This window comes from Cygnus atratus, chromosome Z (assembly GCF_013377495.2).
Source record: "Cygnus atratus isolate AKBS03 ecotype Queensland, Australia chromosome Z, CAtr_DNAZoo_HiC_assembly, whole genome shotgun sequence".
Lineage (NCBI taxonomy): Eukaryota > Metazoa > Chordata > Aves > Anseriformes > Anatidae > Cygnus > Cygnus atratus.
In genome coordinates, this window is record NC_066396.1 from 66,311,672 (window position 1) to 66,330,990 (window position 19,319).

The 19,319-nt window shown below is 36.4% G+C and overlaps 1 protein-coding gene across 2 annotated transcripts in view; it reads left to right on the forward strand.

Annotated features, from left to right (window-relative positions):
- DTWD2 (DTW domain containing 2) overlaps positions 1–19,319 on the forward strand; it is a 97,001-nt gene that overhangs the window by 39,608 nt on the left and 38,074 nt on the right. The window contains exon 1 of one of the 2 annotated variants that reach the window (XM_050716587.1): positions 15,937–16,055. The exons of the other annotated variant lie outside the window; for it this stretch is intronic. Within the exon in view, the coding sequence (XP_050572544.1) occupies positions 15,967–16,055 (89 nt within the window). The 5' untranslated portion in view covers positions 15,937–15,966. Of the gene's footprint in view, positions 1–15,936; positions 16,056–19,319 lie in introns of those variants that run through there. 2 annotated transcript variants of the gene reach the window in all.

Consider the following 19,319-nt stretch of genomic DNA (forward strand, 5'->3'; position numbering starts at 1 on the left):
TCCTAAAGGGGATGACAAGCTTGTTGACCAAATGTAGCTTATTTTTCCTGTTTTGTCCAAGCTGTACAAAATTACTTGTTTCCTATGGTTTGTAGTCAGCATCTAAAATTAATAAGGAGCACAGAGGGATTTTTAAGAAACTACATGGATTTGGGTACGAGTAACTGGGTTGATTTGAAAGCTTAAAATATAGGTTTCTGAAGCTTATGATGATAAGTTTGAAAATTAAGATTTCTTTTCAATTCTTACTTCATGTGTGTTTTTTTTAAAAAGCACATCTCTTTAGTATCTAATCTACTGAGCACTCCCTTCATGGGCTAGCTTTTGTTGTGGTTGATAACCAATACACAAACCATTCAGATTACATGTACCTTATCTTTGATTGACCTATATTGCAGACAAATTAAAGGACCAGCTTTTGCTTAGTCTTTCCATAAGTAAACAGCTAATGAAAGTTTTTTTTTTTTTAAAAAAGTTAATATCTTTAATATATAATTGACATAGCAGTGGGAAAGATGAAAAGTGACCAGTCAAATTATTTTTAATTGCTATTTTTTTCCCCCAGTCTTGTCCATCTTTCCTGCAATCTGGCATTTAAATTCTGGTAAAAGTGTGTAATGTTTCCATGCTGAATTGACTCATCAGATGGCATTACTGAATTGAAAGACCAGTTCTGTTGATTATCTGCGTTTGTGTTTTTTTTTTTTTTCCCAAGTACTTGAAGACTTAAACTTTTGAACTTTTCGGAGTTGATCATGTTATTGACAGAAATTGGGGTTAATTTTTTATATAATAAAAAGATTAAAAATGAACAGTTTAGCATGAGCACTTAGTGAGCAGTCTTATTGTAAAAATAGTACTTTTGTGAATTATTAGTATTTTTTTCTCACTTCTGCTTTTCGTAGATTTACAGTGAACTCAGTATTGTAGTACTGTGTCAGGCAGGAGTGTGAGAGAATGGGTTAGTGTCACTGCCATATAGGAGACTTCATTTTACATAAAACTGTAAAATACTTACTTGGGCATCTGACATCTTGCTGGTACTGATTCTGAGCCTATTAAATACAGGTACCTTGTAAGAGTCTTAGACATTGACTAGAAAAACAGCATAAACAAGCAGAGGGCTCAAAGAACTTGTATTGACATTTTCAAAACTCAGAGCAAGCTTCCTTCCTTGCACAAGGTCAGACTGATTCCAGGGAAACTAGTTTTCACTTACAACTTCATGAAGTGGCAAAGTAACCTGTGGTGAGACACTTTCAAGTTGATAGTAAGGATTAGCCAGACCTGCCAAAAAGGCGTGGAGGTCTCTGGTTAATTTCTGTATTGCAAATGGTTCATTAATTTCATTGGTTCCGTGGTTACTGTGTTGCTCTTTTTTCATTTCTTTTTTTTTTTTTAATAGTATTTTACTTACTGACTTTGCTGACACTCATGACATTCATATTGCTTCTTTTCTGCTTGTCAGCTTTTGAATATGCACTACTTATATGCATAATTTCATTTCCCTTTTCCTCTACCTTTCTTGTTATGTTCACATTACAAATAAAAGATGCTATTTTTCTTTTTTCTTTTTTTCTTTTTATTTCTTTTTTTGATTCTTTGCTTAAGTCTTTGCTTAAGTCTTCTAGCAGCACAAATCCAGGTAACATTTCCTATCTTCTCTTCTCTTGGTATCATTACATCCGGTTATTTTTCAAAACCCTTACTATTTTCACTAGCTACTACCTATCTAAACCCTTCATGTTTGACTACGATTTCAAGGTCTTCCTTAGTTGATGGTATCTGTAGCATAACTTAGTGTAACTTCTGGTTCACTGTTCTTTATCAAAAACAATTTTTATTTTATTGGTATCTCTGTTTCAGTGCTTCTGCTTAATAAAGGTATATGTAATTCTTCAAACTTCATGTTCTCTTAGATTTCTGCATATTCCAGACTCCCTCTGAGGGAGCTAAACAGCTATACAGACTATTGCTAAACAGCTTCCTCCTTTCTGTTAATCAGTACTCAGATGGTTTCCACTTTATCAGCGATCACTGTGGAGAATTTCAGTACCAAAATGGATTTCTGTTCTCCATTGGTACAACAGACCTTCCAGTCCATGATAGAATTTATTTTCTTTGCTCATCTTAGTTTCTCCTTCACTTCTGCTGTCTTTTCTAAACAATTCTAAATTTTCATTTTATTCAACACGGTGTATTTTGCAACCAACACTGTCATCATCTTTATTTCCTGAAACATCTTTGTCCACTTCTTTTGCCATCTTTCCTCAGTACTGATGATTTTTCTAGGATAAAGTTGACGGTGTGATAGTGGTTTTTTTTTTTTTTTTGCTTTTGTTCTTGGTTTGTTGGCTTTCCTCCATTCTGCTATGCACTGGCAAAACATATTTGTCTCATACCTTCCTTTCTTCTAGCTATTGTATTTGATACGGTGACACTGTCTCTTCTGATTTCTCTTGGCCTGCTCTTACCTCCTCTCTTACCATTTTTTTTCTAAACTTTATTTTAATCTTGGAATATCTTCTACATTTTTTCTATTCTTCCACTGTTTACTTTCTGTCTTCGTGTTATCACTATTGCTTCGAAATGCTGTTCTCTGGTTCAGTTTTGTGTATGGGTTTCACAGAGGGTTGTTTCTTTTCTCTGCATCTGATTTTTGCTGATTTTCTACAAACACGTGGTCATATCTTGCAAAAATACTGAACACTTACAAATCTGGTCTCTTTTAGAATAGAATGAGAGGTCATAATTTTCTGATATGTTCTGGTATGAATGCTAGGCTGGAGATTAAAATTCTTGTTTTGGCTTTCGTGTGTTGCAAATATGAAAGCATGCTTTTCTTGGCCTTGACAAACATAATAGTCCTTTCCCAAGAAAGTCTATTCAAAATCTTACTGAGCAACTGTTTTCTCAGCATATTGAACTACTTCCTCCTGACTGTTTTACACATCAGAATGCTACCTCTTGTCAGATTGAAAATAAGCTCATAGCTTTCAAGACTTTTCTTTGTTTAGTGTGCTGTCATCCCATTCGCTCTTGAAATGTGTATTCACACCTCCTGTTACACAAAGATGTCTGCTTCTTTTTGATTATTGGTCAGAGCTGTTCCATGTTTAGGCTTGTTTGATAGTCCTGGAAACAAATGTAGGAGTAATTAGCTTCTGTTTATCTGTCCTAAATACTCAATTTGCCATAAATTTTATTATGTTCATGTAGAATCATGTCAGGCTCCTGATAAAGTAGTTCATATTCATGCTCTCCATTATTATTATAGGTTTCTTATTCCCTTACTTAATCTGTTTTACATCTGGTTTATTAATTCCTTGATAGGGACTAGCTCGATTTTGTTTTGTTTTTACAATTCCTCAGTGAACTGAGGTCTGGTCTCAAAAGGTAAGGGTCTGCAGTACTTGAATAATGGAAATTAATGCATTAGAATTTGCATATAATACAACTTGCGTATGCAGTTGTATTATGTATGTATGTGTTATGGTAATGTACTAGGTAGCATTTTTAGTATATTCTATGTCTGAGGTTTTCCAAGTGCCTTTAGCATGCAATTACACATGCAGCAATAAGTGTAGCCTGAATCAAATCTGGTCATGATCATGTTAGCATGGAAACACTGAATATCTATCTTTTTCTTCCTCCCTCTACTTCACTAAGTTTGTGCTTCTATGTAAGAACTATTTAATACTGAGTTATACTCGAAAAATAACACTTGGAAAATATTTTGCTGGACTGCTCATTAAAGAGCCTATAAGAGAGGGTCTTAAATGTTTTTTCAAGGTCCTGAAGTTCTGACCTGAGCACTGCTAGCAGTAAGTTTAGGTGTATGCAAACAAATTCTGGTGGATCTTTTTTTCCTGGGGGTTATGTTTGCCTTGAGAGTACTCCAGGAAAGAAAGACTGCTGGACTCCAAGTGGAATAGTAAAGTTACATGGTAACAATGATTAAGGAAATAAATGGGAAAACAAGATGCCCATTTGTTCAAGATGCTAGCACTCTGGAAAGGAAGATCAAATCCCAAAGTCTGTTCAGTGAAATGTGTTCAACAGTAAGTTTGCTTTACACGATCTAAATTTCAATCTCTGAAAATGCACAGAAAATGCAATATATTATTGGTAATATATATGATATGGTAAGCAAGGGCATTGAAAATACTAAAAAATGGAGGGGCAAGACAGAGGAGTAGCTAGGATAACTGTCTCAGTTAATCTAGGTCAGTTCTTTCTGAGTACAGAGTTAGTGTAGTTTATATAGCCAGATGAACAGCATTCAATGCATGACTTGTGAAACTCATAACTACAAAAGCATTTACATTTGAAGAATATCTAGTAAGACACTCTTAATAAAGATGATACTTTGAAAAACGAAAATGGAGAAAAAAAAAGCATTTTTATGTCTTTTCCTGGGATCATTCATAGGATCTATGAATGCAATCTAACAATTGCAGTACATTTTGTGACTGAGCAGTAGATTTGCTACTCACTATGAAAATATTAGGGTGAAAAAAATGTAGAGTCTCATATTCATGAATAAAATATTACTACTGTGATTCATGTTCTTTTTAGGCTACTAATAAACTTATTGTAGGTGATTGTTCTTGAATAATAATACTGTTTGTTCCGCTTAACAGGATATTCTGACATATTTAACGGCAATAACAACTGTATCTAACAAGCCTAACATGTCAAAAATTGGAATTACTTTAATTTGATATCATAGCTATATAAACAGCCATGTCTCTACTGCGTTTGAGTTTCATTTTCTTTGTTACAGCTTGGGAGGAGTGGTCTTGACTTTTCCTTTCCAGTAAAAAGAAAAAAAAAAAGTCTTATTTTCAAACCTCTCTTTGAAAATAGTCATATATCTGTAGTTTACTAATTCTGTCCACTTTGATTAAATAACATCCTCTAATGAATAATAACTACCAGGAAAACTGATGCAAATAACTCTGCATCTGCCACCCTATCAGTGACAACAGTGGTGAAGCAATTACATGTTTATTTGCATTGCTATCTGAAATCAAGCTACAGAAATCTCCAGTACATTCTGTACAGCATAGGTGCTAGCTCTGCTACAATAAAGTAATTTTGACCAGAAATGAATTGGGCCACTTAGGAAAAAAAAACTAACTTCAACAACAAAAAACTTCAACTAGTATTGAAGTAATTGAATGCAACTTTTTTCTTTTAATATTGTAAAGCTTTCTGTGCTAATTAGATACTGTAGATAGGGCACTTTTCTTATGCTTGTTGACGAATAAAACTGTTCTTACTGTATCAAATATCAGCTAACCAAGTCCTACCATTTACCAAATAATTTAAAGCTATTTACAAGACGTGGTTCCTTTATTTGTTCAAGGAGACTTTCTTGTTAGGCCTTTTTCATGTGCTTCAGTGTGACTGTGTTTACTAAACTAAATTTTCAGCTTTTGTTTCTGTATCTCAACCACCAAGGTGTAGATGTAGCCAGAGATTTGAAATTAATGCTAACTCAACAGGTGCTTATTTACTTCTGAAACTATTTGACCATATCAAATTTCAGATTCCTCCATATAATTTGGGTAACATTTTCTCTAGCTACTGTTGCTTTGAATTCGCAGCCTTCAGCTTGGCTGTTAGTCCATTGCAGTTCCTCTCTGCTGCTCTTTCCCCTTCACATTCTTCCTCTGCCCCTCCACGGGCTGCAGTGTGGAGCTCTGCTCCATGTGGGACCCATGGGCTGCAGGGGGACAGCCTGCTCCACCAGGGGCCTCTCCACAGGCCGCAGGGGAACTGCTGTTGGGTGCCTGGAGCACCTCCTGCCCTCCTGCTGCACTAACCTTGGGGGCTGCAGGGCCGGTTGTCTCACTTTTCTTTCCTTTGACTTCTCACTACATTTCTGGTGCTTGTTCTTAAACACATGTTCCCTGAGATACTCTGTGTGGTGCTGGGCCCAGCCATGCCCAGCAGTGGGGCCACTGGAGCTGGCTGTGTCTGGCACGGGGAGCCCCCACCCGGCCTCCCCTCATGGATCAGCCCCATGCCAGCGCATGGCACCTGAACCCAACACAGCATTATGAACTTCTGCTAATGTTTCTGTTCTTTCGTAATATTCTAAGATTATTTCTGATAGTAGTAGAAGAAAAAAGATTTGATGTTAAGGGATCTTTCCCTTTATGCAGGGAAAGAACTGAACAATTGATCATAGTGACCAATGTTCATGTTTCTTGAGCTTTGTAGGAATAATGTGACGGTCTACATTAGTCTGCACGGCATGATTCCTCTGAGCCCATCCCAGCAACAGCTTTGTGAATTAGTACCAAAATCGGCATTTTTTTTTTTACATTGAATAAAAAGTGGAATCTATCTAGCATTAGTAATTTTTGTTTGTTTCATTTGGAAAATCATTTGAAATCATTTGTTACAAGTACTTCATATTAATAGGGAAACGGATTGCATTAGCCTAAGTTACAATGAGAAACAAGCATGTTACCTTCCTGATGCAAAACTTGGAACCTTTTTAGAGAAACAATTGTGGATGTAATTTGTTTAAAGGGATGTGACATTTCTAGATATTCTAATCACAGCTGATGTTTGAAATATGCACTTTACTTCCTGGACTTCAATTACTAACTTTCTTGGATATTTTTGCTGTATTTAGAAGTTGTATTCTGTTTTTTTTTCTCTGTACAATTATTTGCTTTCTTTTCCTGTCATGCTTTAAATTTTTTTTATTTAATCCCCCCCCCCCCCCCCCCACCGCCCCATTACTTCCCTCCTTCTTTCCCCCTGAGTTTATGGAGTAATGTTTAGAGAATTTTCCTCTACCAGAAAGAGTGGAAGATTATTTTTGTCTCTGGTGCCTTCTGTTTCAGTTTGGTCCTCCTTCTTAAAACAAGCACTTTGAAGAAGTACTTGCTTTTAGGGTATACATGGTTGACATACTAAAGTGTAGCAAATGAGTTACAAATAGTGAAATACAGATATTAAAGAAAAATGTTTAATAGAAGTTTTACAGCCTCGGAGGGAGGGTCTTGTTACATAAATTAAGGTTTTCAGATGTTTAGAAATGCTAATGGGTGGCTAGGTTGTGTTACATAAAAGGCAGCTTGAGACAGTAAAAAACCCACTACGAAAACCTGTGAGCATTACTGCAGTTTCTCTGGCCACCTTTTTGACTGATTCCTACATGCTGTTTGAGAGAGGATTAATCTGGATGTTTGTTGTATAGCAGAGAATTGTTTTGGCATATGATTGCAGCTTTTAGATAATGCTATGTATTGCTCTGTGTGATTAAAAACTAGGTTTCCCCACAGTTAATTGATTAAAGAAACTGGATATAACTTAACCAACTGATGTGCATTGCTGTTGCTTTTCTATGAAAAGATTATTCATTTTCATATATTTGTTCTCTTAATTTTTAACATGAAGCAGCCATAAAATGTTTTGGTAAGTTTTAGGTTATATGTGCAGTACATAGGAAGAGGTTACTAAATGCAGAGGAAACGAAAAAAAGTCTCTTTTATTTCATTATTATTTTTTTGTTTTGCGATGAACTCATATTGTTTAAAAAGTCATTAAGTATTTGAGGGAATTAGAGGTTCACAAAGGGAAAACTTGCCAAGATAATGACTCTGCTTTCCATTTCTTGACAGGACCTTACCTTTAGAATCATAGAATCGTAGCACTTGGAAGGAACCTTCAAGACCAACCAGTTCCAACCCCCCTGTCATGGGCAGGGATACCTCCCACTAGTACAGGTTGCTTAAAGCCCCATTATGCCTGGCTTTGAACACTTCCAGGGATGGGGCATTCACAGCATCTCTGGGCGACCTGGTCCAGTGCCTCACCATCCTCTGAGAGAAGAATTTCCTCCTAATATCTAATCTAAATTTCCCCTCTTTAGTTTAAACCCTTGTTGTATAACTACAACCTTGTTGTCTACCTGACCAAAAAGTTGCTCTCCATCTTTTTTATAAGCACCCTTTAAGTATTGAAAAGCTGCAAGAAGGTCACCTCAGAGCCTTCTCTTCTCCAAGCTAAACAAGCTCAGTTCCCTCAACCTTTCTGCATAGGGGAGGTGCTCCAGCCCTCTGATCATCTTAGTGGCCCTCCTCTGGACCCGCTCTAACAGATCCACAGCCTTCTTGTGCTGGGGTCCCCAGACCTTATGGAGTACTCCAAGTGGGGCCTCACAAGGCCAGAATAGATAGGGACAATCCCTTCCCTCAACCTGATCACCACTTCTGTGATGATGCAGCTCAAGATTCAGTTGGTCTTCCATTCATTTCTAAAAATAATCTGCCTGTGTTACCAAATATGACTGTTGGCGTGAAAACTAGGTAGGATGCTGTATGTACATTCATGGGTGCTGTTAGGTTTGTGGGATAGGGGCTAAAATATTCAGCTCTCAGATGATAATAATATATAAAGAATTACATAAATTAAAAGTATTTTTTGTAGAAAACTTCAGCCTTCTTTTTTGTCTGGTGATTGGAGGATATAGAGGAATAATATATATATTATTCTGATTAGGTTCCTATCTTGTATGTTGGTATGATTTTCTTTTCAGTGTTTTTCATTTACAGCTTAAAGAGATGTACTTCAAGTAGCTGAATAAATATCAAGCATACTTCATAAAATAACATTTCATGTGGATGTATTGATTTTCTGTTTATCGTGACTGTGTATGTTGAGAATACATGTAGTAAATACCATGATGCTAGAGACGATACAAATACAAAATAGATACAAAAAAGATACAAATAAGTGCGTATTAATTAAATGCGAAAACAAATTTCTTGACTTAAAATTTCAAATCATAAAAATGCCCTTCTACTGTTAGATACTCTTCTAAGTAATCATTAGTTAGGACTGTGATAGAGTAGGTGGGTATTTATTTTGTTATAAGTCTCTAAATCAAGCTGTAGGAAATGGTACTTCTCCATGAACTGCAGTTATAACGAACTATATTTTCTGAAAGAGTTGCCTGCAAGCTGCCACACTACCATATTTTTTCCTCTTCGTCCATTCCACTGCAATCTCTTGGATTAATGCATTTTTTTGAATTTCATTTTCACTGAGAATGATTCTTGTGATTCATGCACAATGAATTTATTTATTTATTTTCAAAGAGATATTTTTGGATTCATAGTGACATTCGTAGAGTTCCGTTTTGACCAGTCATTGCTCTCAGTTGTGGTGGATGACAGCTAGCTCTTGTTAATGGGGACATCATGGAAGGACTAAATGTAGCCTTTTCCTTTATAAAAAGAAAAAAAAGAAAGAAAACAGCTAGTGTTTTGATTATAACAGAATTCATAACTGTGTCACTATCTTCATGCATATTGATTCTGCATAATGGAACAAGAACTGAGAACAATTCAGAATTATGTGCAATCATAAATAAAAAAAAAAGATGTTTCAAGCTGGAAGAGGTAAATAGTATTAGGTGGAAAATAAGGTTTTTATATGTTGAGATTGGTTAGAAGGCATTTTTCTATGAGTCTGCTAATAATCAAATAATACAGACAGGAAGTAATTGCCTATTTATAATATTTTTGTTAGAATTTAAGGACAACACATGAGAAAGGAGAAGTAAGTGGAAACAGGAATAATAAAAGACATAGTAAAAAGAACCACTATTCTTTTTATTTAGTTGATTAAATGTTTCAGGCCAGCTCCACTTGCAACAGTAGTATGAAACTTACATTGTATGGTCCCTGTACAGACAAGCTTCTCTCTGTTTTATGTATGTTTATGCTGTAAAAGCTAATGTTATTTGAAAGCATTGGTAATGGTGTTTATTTCTCTGGGGTATTTGTCAGAGTTTTCACTAAGAAAGTATTTTATATGCAGGTTCTCATAGATTAAAAAGAGTCATTTAATCAGCTATATTTATGTCCTTTTCCCTTAGTAAATTGAAAAATATTTAGCTGTAAAATTACACATTTCCAAACCTTAAAAACACATTTTGTGATTTGATCTCATAATCAAAGTTAATTTACATAATTGCTTTGTTTAAAAAGGGGAAAAATCCAGACTACATTTGTGAAACAGCAACAATGATGAGAAAAACCGAGAAGTTTCTATTAACTTGATGGTTTTCCACAGGTAATAAATTAGCATCCATTCTATAATGTTACTACCATTTGTGACTAAATGGTAAATGGCAACGTTGGATTTTTTTTTTTTGAGAATGCTTGCGTTTGGCACTTGCAATGTTTAATAGATCCCTGTTGAATTAAAACTACTTACAGAGTTTCAAAGAAACTGAATATGGAAGTGTCATAAAAATGTTTATGATACTACAACTGGATTATAATGAGATAAGATAGTGCTTAAATACACATCTCAAGAGCATGCATCCCAGAAGTAATGAAATGCTACTTATCTTAAGTATCACCATGAGAACTTATAAATCTGTTATCACAAAGTGGTGGCATACAATTCAGCCACATATGAAAGATCAGAATATTTCTGCTTAGCATAGGTTGTTGTCAGAGTAAATGGATTATATGTTCTTACAATGCTTGCTGCATGCTAAAACGAAGGCTGAACAGTGGTCTGCATGAGATGCAAGTATTGCGAGTTCATGACCATAGTTGCACCTTAAAGCACATTATTTCAATCACATCATCTTTTTGAACTTTGCATTAGCAGTCCATCATGGAAACATGGGTAACAGATAAGAAATTTTATATTGATATATTTATAGAAAGAGAAAATTATGATCTTCAGATTGGTCTAACTTTTAATTATTCAACTAATATGTTAACTGGATTAAAGTTGAATACTGCCACTGTAGATAATACAGATTTGTTTTACCTGTTAATTCCAGCATTTTTTAAGTTCCACAAACTGCTAATGAAAACTCAAAAAATAGTAATATATACAAATTCAGAAAGTACAGTGCCAGCAGTGAATGTTCATAGGAAAATCATGAGGTGTTAAACTCAGGTGTGGGAACACAGGAAGTATCATCATGCATGTTTGCAAGATAATCCTTCAGCATAGTTCCATTACTTAAAATCACTGTGTTTAAGAATACGTAAAAGGAAAGACCAACACTGGCACTTGACATCCATTATATATAGCTGCATAGTTGGAGAAGTACATCTGGAAATATCCTGAGGATGTCACTGTTACTTCCTTATGGAAGTGAAATCCACGGTATATAGACATTGTATTAATATGGTTGAGTAGTGGAGAGTCTGCAGAAATCTCAGTGGGTTTGTTTTAATATGTGAACTTAACGTTGAACGTTGTTACCACTGGAAAGATTGAGTGTTTTTTTTTTTTTTCCCCCTCCCATCTAGTTTCAAACCTTATTGCTGCAGTTACGCTTATTACTTCTTTTCCTGTCCTCTGTAGACATGCAGAATAGGTTATTTCCTTCCCCTTGTGTTTCTGGAGACTATTAACTAGGTTTTCCTTTGGTCTTCTTTTCTCTGAAGTTTCCAATCTCTGTTTATTCAGACTCTCTATAAAGACATTGATCCCTCTTGCTGTTTTCATTTGTAGACCTTCTCCAGATAGTTGACATTCTTCTTGCAGCTTCTTTGTTTCTCACAGAATCACAGAATGCCTGAGGTTGGAAGGGACTTCAGAAGATCATGTAGTCCAACCCCCCTGCTGAGAAGGATCACCTAGAACACATTGCGCAGGATGGCATCCAGGCGGGTTTTGAATATCTCCAGAGAAGGAGACTCCACAATCTCTCTGGACAACCTGTGCCAGTGCTCTGTCACCCTCACAGTAAAGAAGTCTTTTCTCATACTCAGCCAGAACTTCTGTGTTTCAGTTTGTGCCCATTGCCTATTGTCCTGTCGCTGGGCACCACTGAAAACAGTCTGGCCCCATCCTCTTTACAGCTTCCCTGAAGATATTTGTATACGTTGATAAGATCCCCTCTGTTTTCTCTTCTCCAAGCTAAATAGGCCCAGCTCTCTCAGCCTATATGACAGGTGCTCCAGTCCCCTAATCATTCCTCCACTGGACTCAGTCCAGTAGTTCCATGTCCCCCTTGCACTGTGGAGCCCAGAATTGAACACAGTTCTCCAGGTGTGGCCTTACCAGGGCTGAGTAGAGATTATGTCTCTCAACCTGCTGGCAACACTCTTCCAAATGCAGCCCAGGCTACCATTGGCCTTCTTGGCCACAAGGGCATGTTGCTGGCTCATGGTCATCCTGCTGTCCACCAGGACTCCCAGATCTCTCTGTAGAGCTGCTCTCCAGCAGGTCAGCCCCCAGCCTGTACTGGTGCTTGGGGTTATTTCTCCGTAGGTGCAGGACCCTGACTTGCCTTTGTTGAACTTCATGAGGTTCCTCTTGGCCCAACCCTCCAGCCTGTCCAGGTCCTTTTGAATGGCAGCATGGCCCTCTGGGCTATCAGCCACTCCTCCCAGCTTTGTGTCATCAGCAAACTTGCTGCGGGTGCACTCTGTTCCTTCATCCAGGTCACTGATAAACAAATTGAACAAGACTGGACCCAGTACTGACCCCTGGGGGACACCGCTACCTACAGGCCTCCAACTACACTGCTTTGCTGACCACAAATCTCTGAGCTTGCTATTCACCTAGTTCTCAATCCCCCTCACTGTCCATTCATCCATCCTATGCTTCCTCAGTTTATCTGTGTTGTTATGGGAGACAGTGTCAAAAACCTTGCTGTAGTCAAGGTAGACAACATCCACTGCTGTCCCCTCATCTACCCAGCCACATCCCATCACAGAAGGCTATTGGATTGCTTAATTATGATTTTCCCTTGGTAAATCCATGCTGACTATTCCCGATCAACTTCTTAGTCTCTAGGTGCTTGGAGATGGCCTCCAGGATGAGCTGTTCCATCAACTTTCCAGGGCTGGAGGTGAGGCCGTAGTTTCCTGGATCCTCCTTCTTGCCCTTTTTGAAGACTGGAGTTTGTTTTTGTTTTGTTTTTATTTTGTTGTTTTTTATTTGGAAAGCATGTTGGGAAGCCTCTGCTAGCTTTTAGCAACATAGAAATTACTAGAAAAAAAATCCAGGCTTTTCTGATCCTTCATTTGCCTTCATTTCATCCTTTCCCTATGTAGTCATTACTTAGACACTGCACAGAGAAAAGATCTTTCCCTGCCTTTTAGACTTCAGAGAATGTACCGCCTCTTTTTACTGCAGTATACTTCTCCAGCAAGCTCTATTTCTATTAATGTCCAACACATGAATTTAATGTCCCTTTAGCCCCTATCAAGTGTCACTTCTCTTACATAACTTAAGTTTTTATAGTTATATTGCTTAATTTTCACCCTACGTTAATTTACAAATGTAGATTATATACAGGCAACCAAGCCATATTTGTTATCAGGTCCTTTTGGGTAATGTCAGCCAAAAACTGTTACAAAATTGCCACAGTTTTTAAATTTCCATAAGGAAAAAGGAATCTCTTCTCTCACTTTTTTTTTTTTTCCCTACCCCACAATAATAGGAATTAAGAACTTGGGTAAGAATTTGCCATGGCTGGGTTGGAACGTTACAGATCTGTACATGTCTTGTTTTTTACAGGAATGAATGAGTTGTGTATATTTGTAACTTCATCAGAGATTCACCAGAACTTTATTTTTTTGAGACTTTTATTTAAGGATGTGAGATTCATGGCTTCAAAGTCTTAATCATAACAAATCTACGTGAAGCTTTTGGTAACTGCTGTTAAGATGTTAAGAGTGCATGAATACATGTGATTTAAAATAAATAATTAATGTAGTTAATAGTTTTCATGGCTATTAAATAAACACAACAATTTTGTACATTAAATTATTTATCTTGTCCACTTCTTTAAGGAAAAAAGTTGTTTGCGAAATAGCATACAAAGAGAACTGATTCTAAAGCCCATTAAGTTTGGCAATACAGTAAAGTACAGTACCTAAATTAAGAAATGAATTTCTCATTTTCACTTGGCTAGGAGTTTATACCATTCTTTTAAAGCCTCTTTAAAAGTGCTGGGGAAGAACAGACTGTTCATGTTGTTTTTTTTTTTTTTTTTTCTCATATGTAACAACATTCTCTTTCTTTTTTCCCCTGACTGACACAGAGTTGTAAATTCTTTAAAACTTCTGATCTGTAGGAAGAGAAGTACTTCTTGGTTAGAAGTTCAACTTCTCAGTCACCTCTTGAGATTTGGTAGCTTCAAAGAGTCTGCCATCAGCATGTCAACTTTCCTGACTGAACTGGAAGTTAAAATTAAAGTCCCCATTAATTCTTTGAAGTTAGTTGTGCTTTACACTAAGAAAGACTTCTACAAAAGCATTACAGAAAGGTCTAGGACAAATGGTGTGGAATAAGATGTAACTTTCTCTCCAGCACTGACCAGCAGCCACACTGCATTCACCCTCTTCTTCCCCTCCCATTCTAACCTCATGGTCTAACTGTTGAACCCTGTACCATGCCCAGCATTGTCATTGTCTTTGACATGTCTGCTGGTATTAGGCAACAGTCGTGTTCAAGTGTTTGCAGATAAGCTTTCAAAGACAGCAGGAAATGTCGATGTCTTGAAAAACTGGTGAGAAGGGATATGATTACAGGAGGAACTTCTTTCACTGCATTGTTCCTGGATCCAAGTTATAATAAGCTAGTAGGCAAACTTGTTTGAGGAGATATTTCTTAAAGAAGGCTTTGCTGTGAAGCATGCAGTCCCACTGCCTTGTCTGCAGCAGCTGCTGCACCCAGCACAGACATCCCCATTCTTCATCTGTACTGCCAAATCTGTGTATCTCGGTGACAGGCATGTTAGTCACAAGTGCTGTGAAAGCTGTGGAGTACTGCATATCAAAAGATGAGAAGCAAGGCAAGGAGACCCCATTTCTGACTGTGGGCAGCTGCTGTATGATACAGTCATCTGTTTGTTCAGGAGCTTGGAATGGCTTATCCTGGTGTGACTGCTTGTGCTCGTGCTTATCCTAACTTGTCCGTGTGCTCCTAACGTGCCTCTGTGTTTCTTTTGGGTTTCCTTTCCCCACATCTACAAGTCTAGCTGAACTACAGAACTGTGTTAATGAATTTAAATAAAATCAGATAGATTAATAAAAAACCAACAACCAACCAACCACCAACAACAAAAAACACAACACACAGAAACCTAAGAAAATCTCACCCCAAAGGTTAAAAAGCTTAGAGAGAAAGAGTGGCTGCAAGCCTGCTAAGCCTGTAGTGAGTCTTACTCAACTCCTCATATCTTTTACCTGTTTCGTACACTTGGAATCAGGGATGTGTCTTCATAAGATGTTGCTAAGCTACCTCCCAGTACAGTGTGTGGCCTGAGATTTCTATCTAGTTATTCTAAGTAAGGCAGTCTGGACAGTGCAGTCTGGACAGTGCATGTAAGCAAGTGACCTATTGCTGAGCTTGTGACTCTGCCCTTGTTTATAGGGAAAAATTAGGTGGGGATGAAAAGCAAAAATACATTTTCTTTTGTAGCATTGCACAGAGCTACTTCTGTTGGGGTTCTAAGAAATTTCAAAACTGGCAGATATTCTTTAATGTTCCCTGAGTTGTCATGAATACTAAAATCAATCTCAATGAAGTTATCTCCTACATTTTTAACAAGACACACTATTTGTCTAAAATCAGTCTCGTACTTCAACAATGGAACATACTAATGGTATTAAAAAAAAAAAGTATGAAGATTTTAATGTGTTTTTTTTTTTTGTAGTAGGATTATATGCACTTTTAGAAGTAACACTCCGGGAAGATCTAATTGAAATCTAATTCTTAGTCTTACTTCATGCTTTTGTAGATTTAAGCATGCAAGATAAAGCTTCTATAGAAAAAAGTTGTACTGTGGATGTGGATCAGGTTTTCAAAAGAGCTTAGTAGGCAAAAGCTCTATTTCAGCATTACAGTGAAATGACTAATTTTTCACAATTGTTTCCTGTGAGTTTCTTTTAAAAACATCTGCCTCTAGTAGAGAAAATCATGCCTTATACAAGTAGTCATAAGTAGCTTATGATTAAGTATACCGTATCACAGTTTTTACCCAAAATAAGCATATCAGAAGCATATTCTTGCTCAGTGGCTGTGAAAAGTGGTAAGCGGTATGTACTTGCCTTTTAAATGCCATTCCAATTTGATGAGCTAACAGCTTCATTCTTATTTAAAAGGTATAAATTCAATATTTTGCTGAGACTTATACTGATGTCTTATACAGATTTCTTATACTGATCTAATTAAATTCATCTGAAGGATGCAGATATTTTCAGGGGCAAATTCTTGGTTGTTATGGTGTCTGAGCAGAAAAAGTCTAATTGTGTTATGTATCAAAACTAACAGGAAACAAAGCCTTAAAGCCCAAGCAATACAAAACTTGCAGTGGAATTAATATAACATATGTATATAGAGATACATACAAAAAAACATATTGTTTGAACTTGCAAGTTTGTGTAACAAACCATGTCCCTTTCTAAGCTAAACATTAGGCATATATTTCTATTAGGTCATTATTTCTATGTTTATTTTACATTTTACGATTGGAAGAGATGTGATTTAATAAAGCTACTGACATGGACTGCTATAGTTCTGTATAGTTCTGTTTGTGTGAGCCACAACCTGCAAGGGTTTTTGCAGCATATATTTCTGAGAAATCTGTAGCTATGAAAGGAATAGCTCTCTACATGTGCTCAGTGTCACTCCAGGATTAAGTCGGTGGATAATAAGCTCTTTGAAGATACCAGTTATTTCCAGTTTCTAAACCACTGTAGATTTTTATGGCAGTGTGTGTAGGCAGCCTTCAAATCCTAGGATAAATATGTGGGACTTGCATTTTGAACCATTCCCTCCTTTGCTTTTGCATATAAACTGTTGTAAGATGAAATAACTGGAATTTTTGGAAGAACATGCATCAAAAGCTGTTGCTTCCATCTGAATTGTATTGCAAAGACACAGACTTTAAAATAACATTCATATTTCCTAATGCATTCTTTTCTTGTGAACTTTTAACCGGGTGTTCATTTTTGCTCCTTGGAATCATCTTGGATTTCTATTTTTGGCAGTGTTTTGAAATACTTTATGTACATAATTTATTCTTTTAACACGTTTTCATCCTTTCTGTTTCTTACATTAGTATGAAACTGTATGTACATATGGTCTTTAAATTATTTGTTGGGAAAAGTTTAAAGATAGAAATAAGTAATTCAAAATATGCAACTTGTGTGCCCCCATAAAACATATAGTAGATAAATTTAGCCATGAATTGAATTAAAGGAAATTTTGTGCATTTGTACAAAGCACAGTCATTTTGGCAGTTGTGTAGTCCTTGAAAAAGCAAAACATGACTTGCAGTGCTGTAGAATCATTATGCTTTTGAATTAGTTTAAAGAATTCATTATTTTCTCCTTCCTTCAGAGCTGAATACACATTTCAAAGACACTGTTTTCTTCTAGGAGTTGGACTTGATGATCCTTATGGGTCCCTTCCAACTTGGGATATTCTATGATTCTATGATTCTTACTATTATTTTTATTATTTTATTATTGTTATCTAGGAGTCGTTAACCTTTTGAAACCTCTGTCAACCCTGAATTAGGATACTTAGCTCTTCTGAGGATTTAGGTTCTCAAGACATACATCTGAAATTAGTTACCAATTTTGTAGATTTAAATCTTGAATGCAAGGTAGCTTATAGTGAGACACCCCTTGCCTGTGATTTTGCATAGCATGATTTTTTGTTAAGCTAAAGTGATACCAAGTTACCGTAATGTAAGTTAGGTTTAAAAATACAGTGGGCAGTTAAGTTTCCATGTAGTTCTATTTGTCACAGACTCATCTTACAGATTTCTTGTCTCTGTTTACACTTTTTACTGTTTATTTTGGAGGGAGAGATTGTTACTCTTTTTTTAGTAAATAATGTTGACAGTAATTAAACAGGTAGTGTTGAATCAAATCAATTTGGACTGTTTGCTTGGGAACTGAAAATGGTCAAATATTGGAATACAAGATCTGGGCATACTAGTACACTGAATTCAATTCCTCTTTCATTTTTGATGGCTCCCGTATGGCCTTATATGAGTCTTAAACTCGGAGTCTCAGTCTGAGGCACTACGAATGTGCCTGAACCTAATACTGATACAATTGTGTTTTCACATACGTCCCCAGAGAGAGATGATGGAGTGCACAGGTTTGAAGTACACCTAGTATATGTCAACTCAAAAAACATACTAAGCATTGCTTTCATCCCTAACATTTTCCCTGTTCCCTTTTCCTTTTTTCTGTCTTGTATTTTCCTTTTTTTTTCTTTTTTTTTTCTTTTGTCTGTCCGTCTTTCTGTTTAATAAGGAAAGTAAGAAAGGAGATTCTTGCTTGAATTTTAGAGAAGTGATGCAGGAATCCAACTTGCAGGGCTTAAAAGCTGTGAGGTCGCAGTGTCAGCTGGAGTTTGTGAGCTTACATCTCTACATCCTGCCTGTTTTGGAATATGGTCTTGCTCTTAGTGGTTCTTGATAGGTAGAATAGATAACCTACTCTGTGTGCTGGCTATAGCTAACCTCATTCTAATTTTAGTTTTTAATAATTCTTATTTTCTCTGTTCTGGCTTGCCTTGCCACGTCAGAGCACAGTCAGTCACATGCTATTTCAGTTGTTAGCATTTTCATGCTATTGCTGTGTTCCTCCTACCACATCAGTCATTCTTTATAATCTCTGAACTATGCAGAATTAATTTCTTATTCTTTTTCACATGCTTTAGTCAACTCTTGTTTTGCATTTCTTCCTGCTCTTGGAATTGAGGCAACTGTGAAAACAACACAGTGACACTGCTGAAATTGATTTAAGACAAGTAATACAGTGTTTGTTACAAGACCAACTTTTTCTCAGATTCTCCCTTGCCAGCTTACGCTACTATGCATTTTTTAAGGCTTTTGGTATTACATGAATGGCAATCCTCTCATAGATTTTATAAACTAACTTAGTATGTCTTGCAAATACTTCAGGAATTTCTGTGTACTTTAAAAGAATGCTTAATAGACAATAGCTATACCTCTAATTCCAGTGCCACATTTACAGGCCAACAAAAAGGAAGAAAAGAATGTGTATGTTTTGGGGCCATAACTGTAGAAGTAGTAATAAAAAAATAAAACTGAGGAGATTGTGGTACTTCTGTGCTTAGCACTTGAACAAATTTTACTAGAATACATATGATAAATTTTAGTAAACAATACAAAACATCTTTTGTTAGAGGATTACATTAGAAGATGTTCTTAGACTTAGATGTTCTTAGATCGAAGTATTGGGAAATGTTCCTTACAGATTGTTTCATTGAGCTTTTTACTGATTACTTTTGTGGGTGTTATTTTCCTTCTTCATATG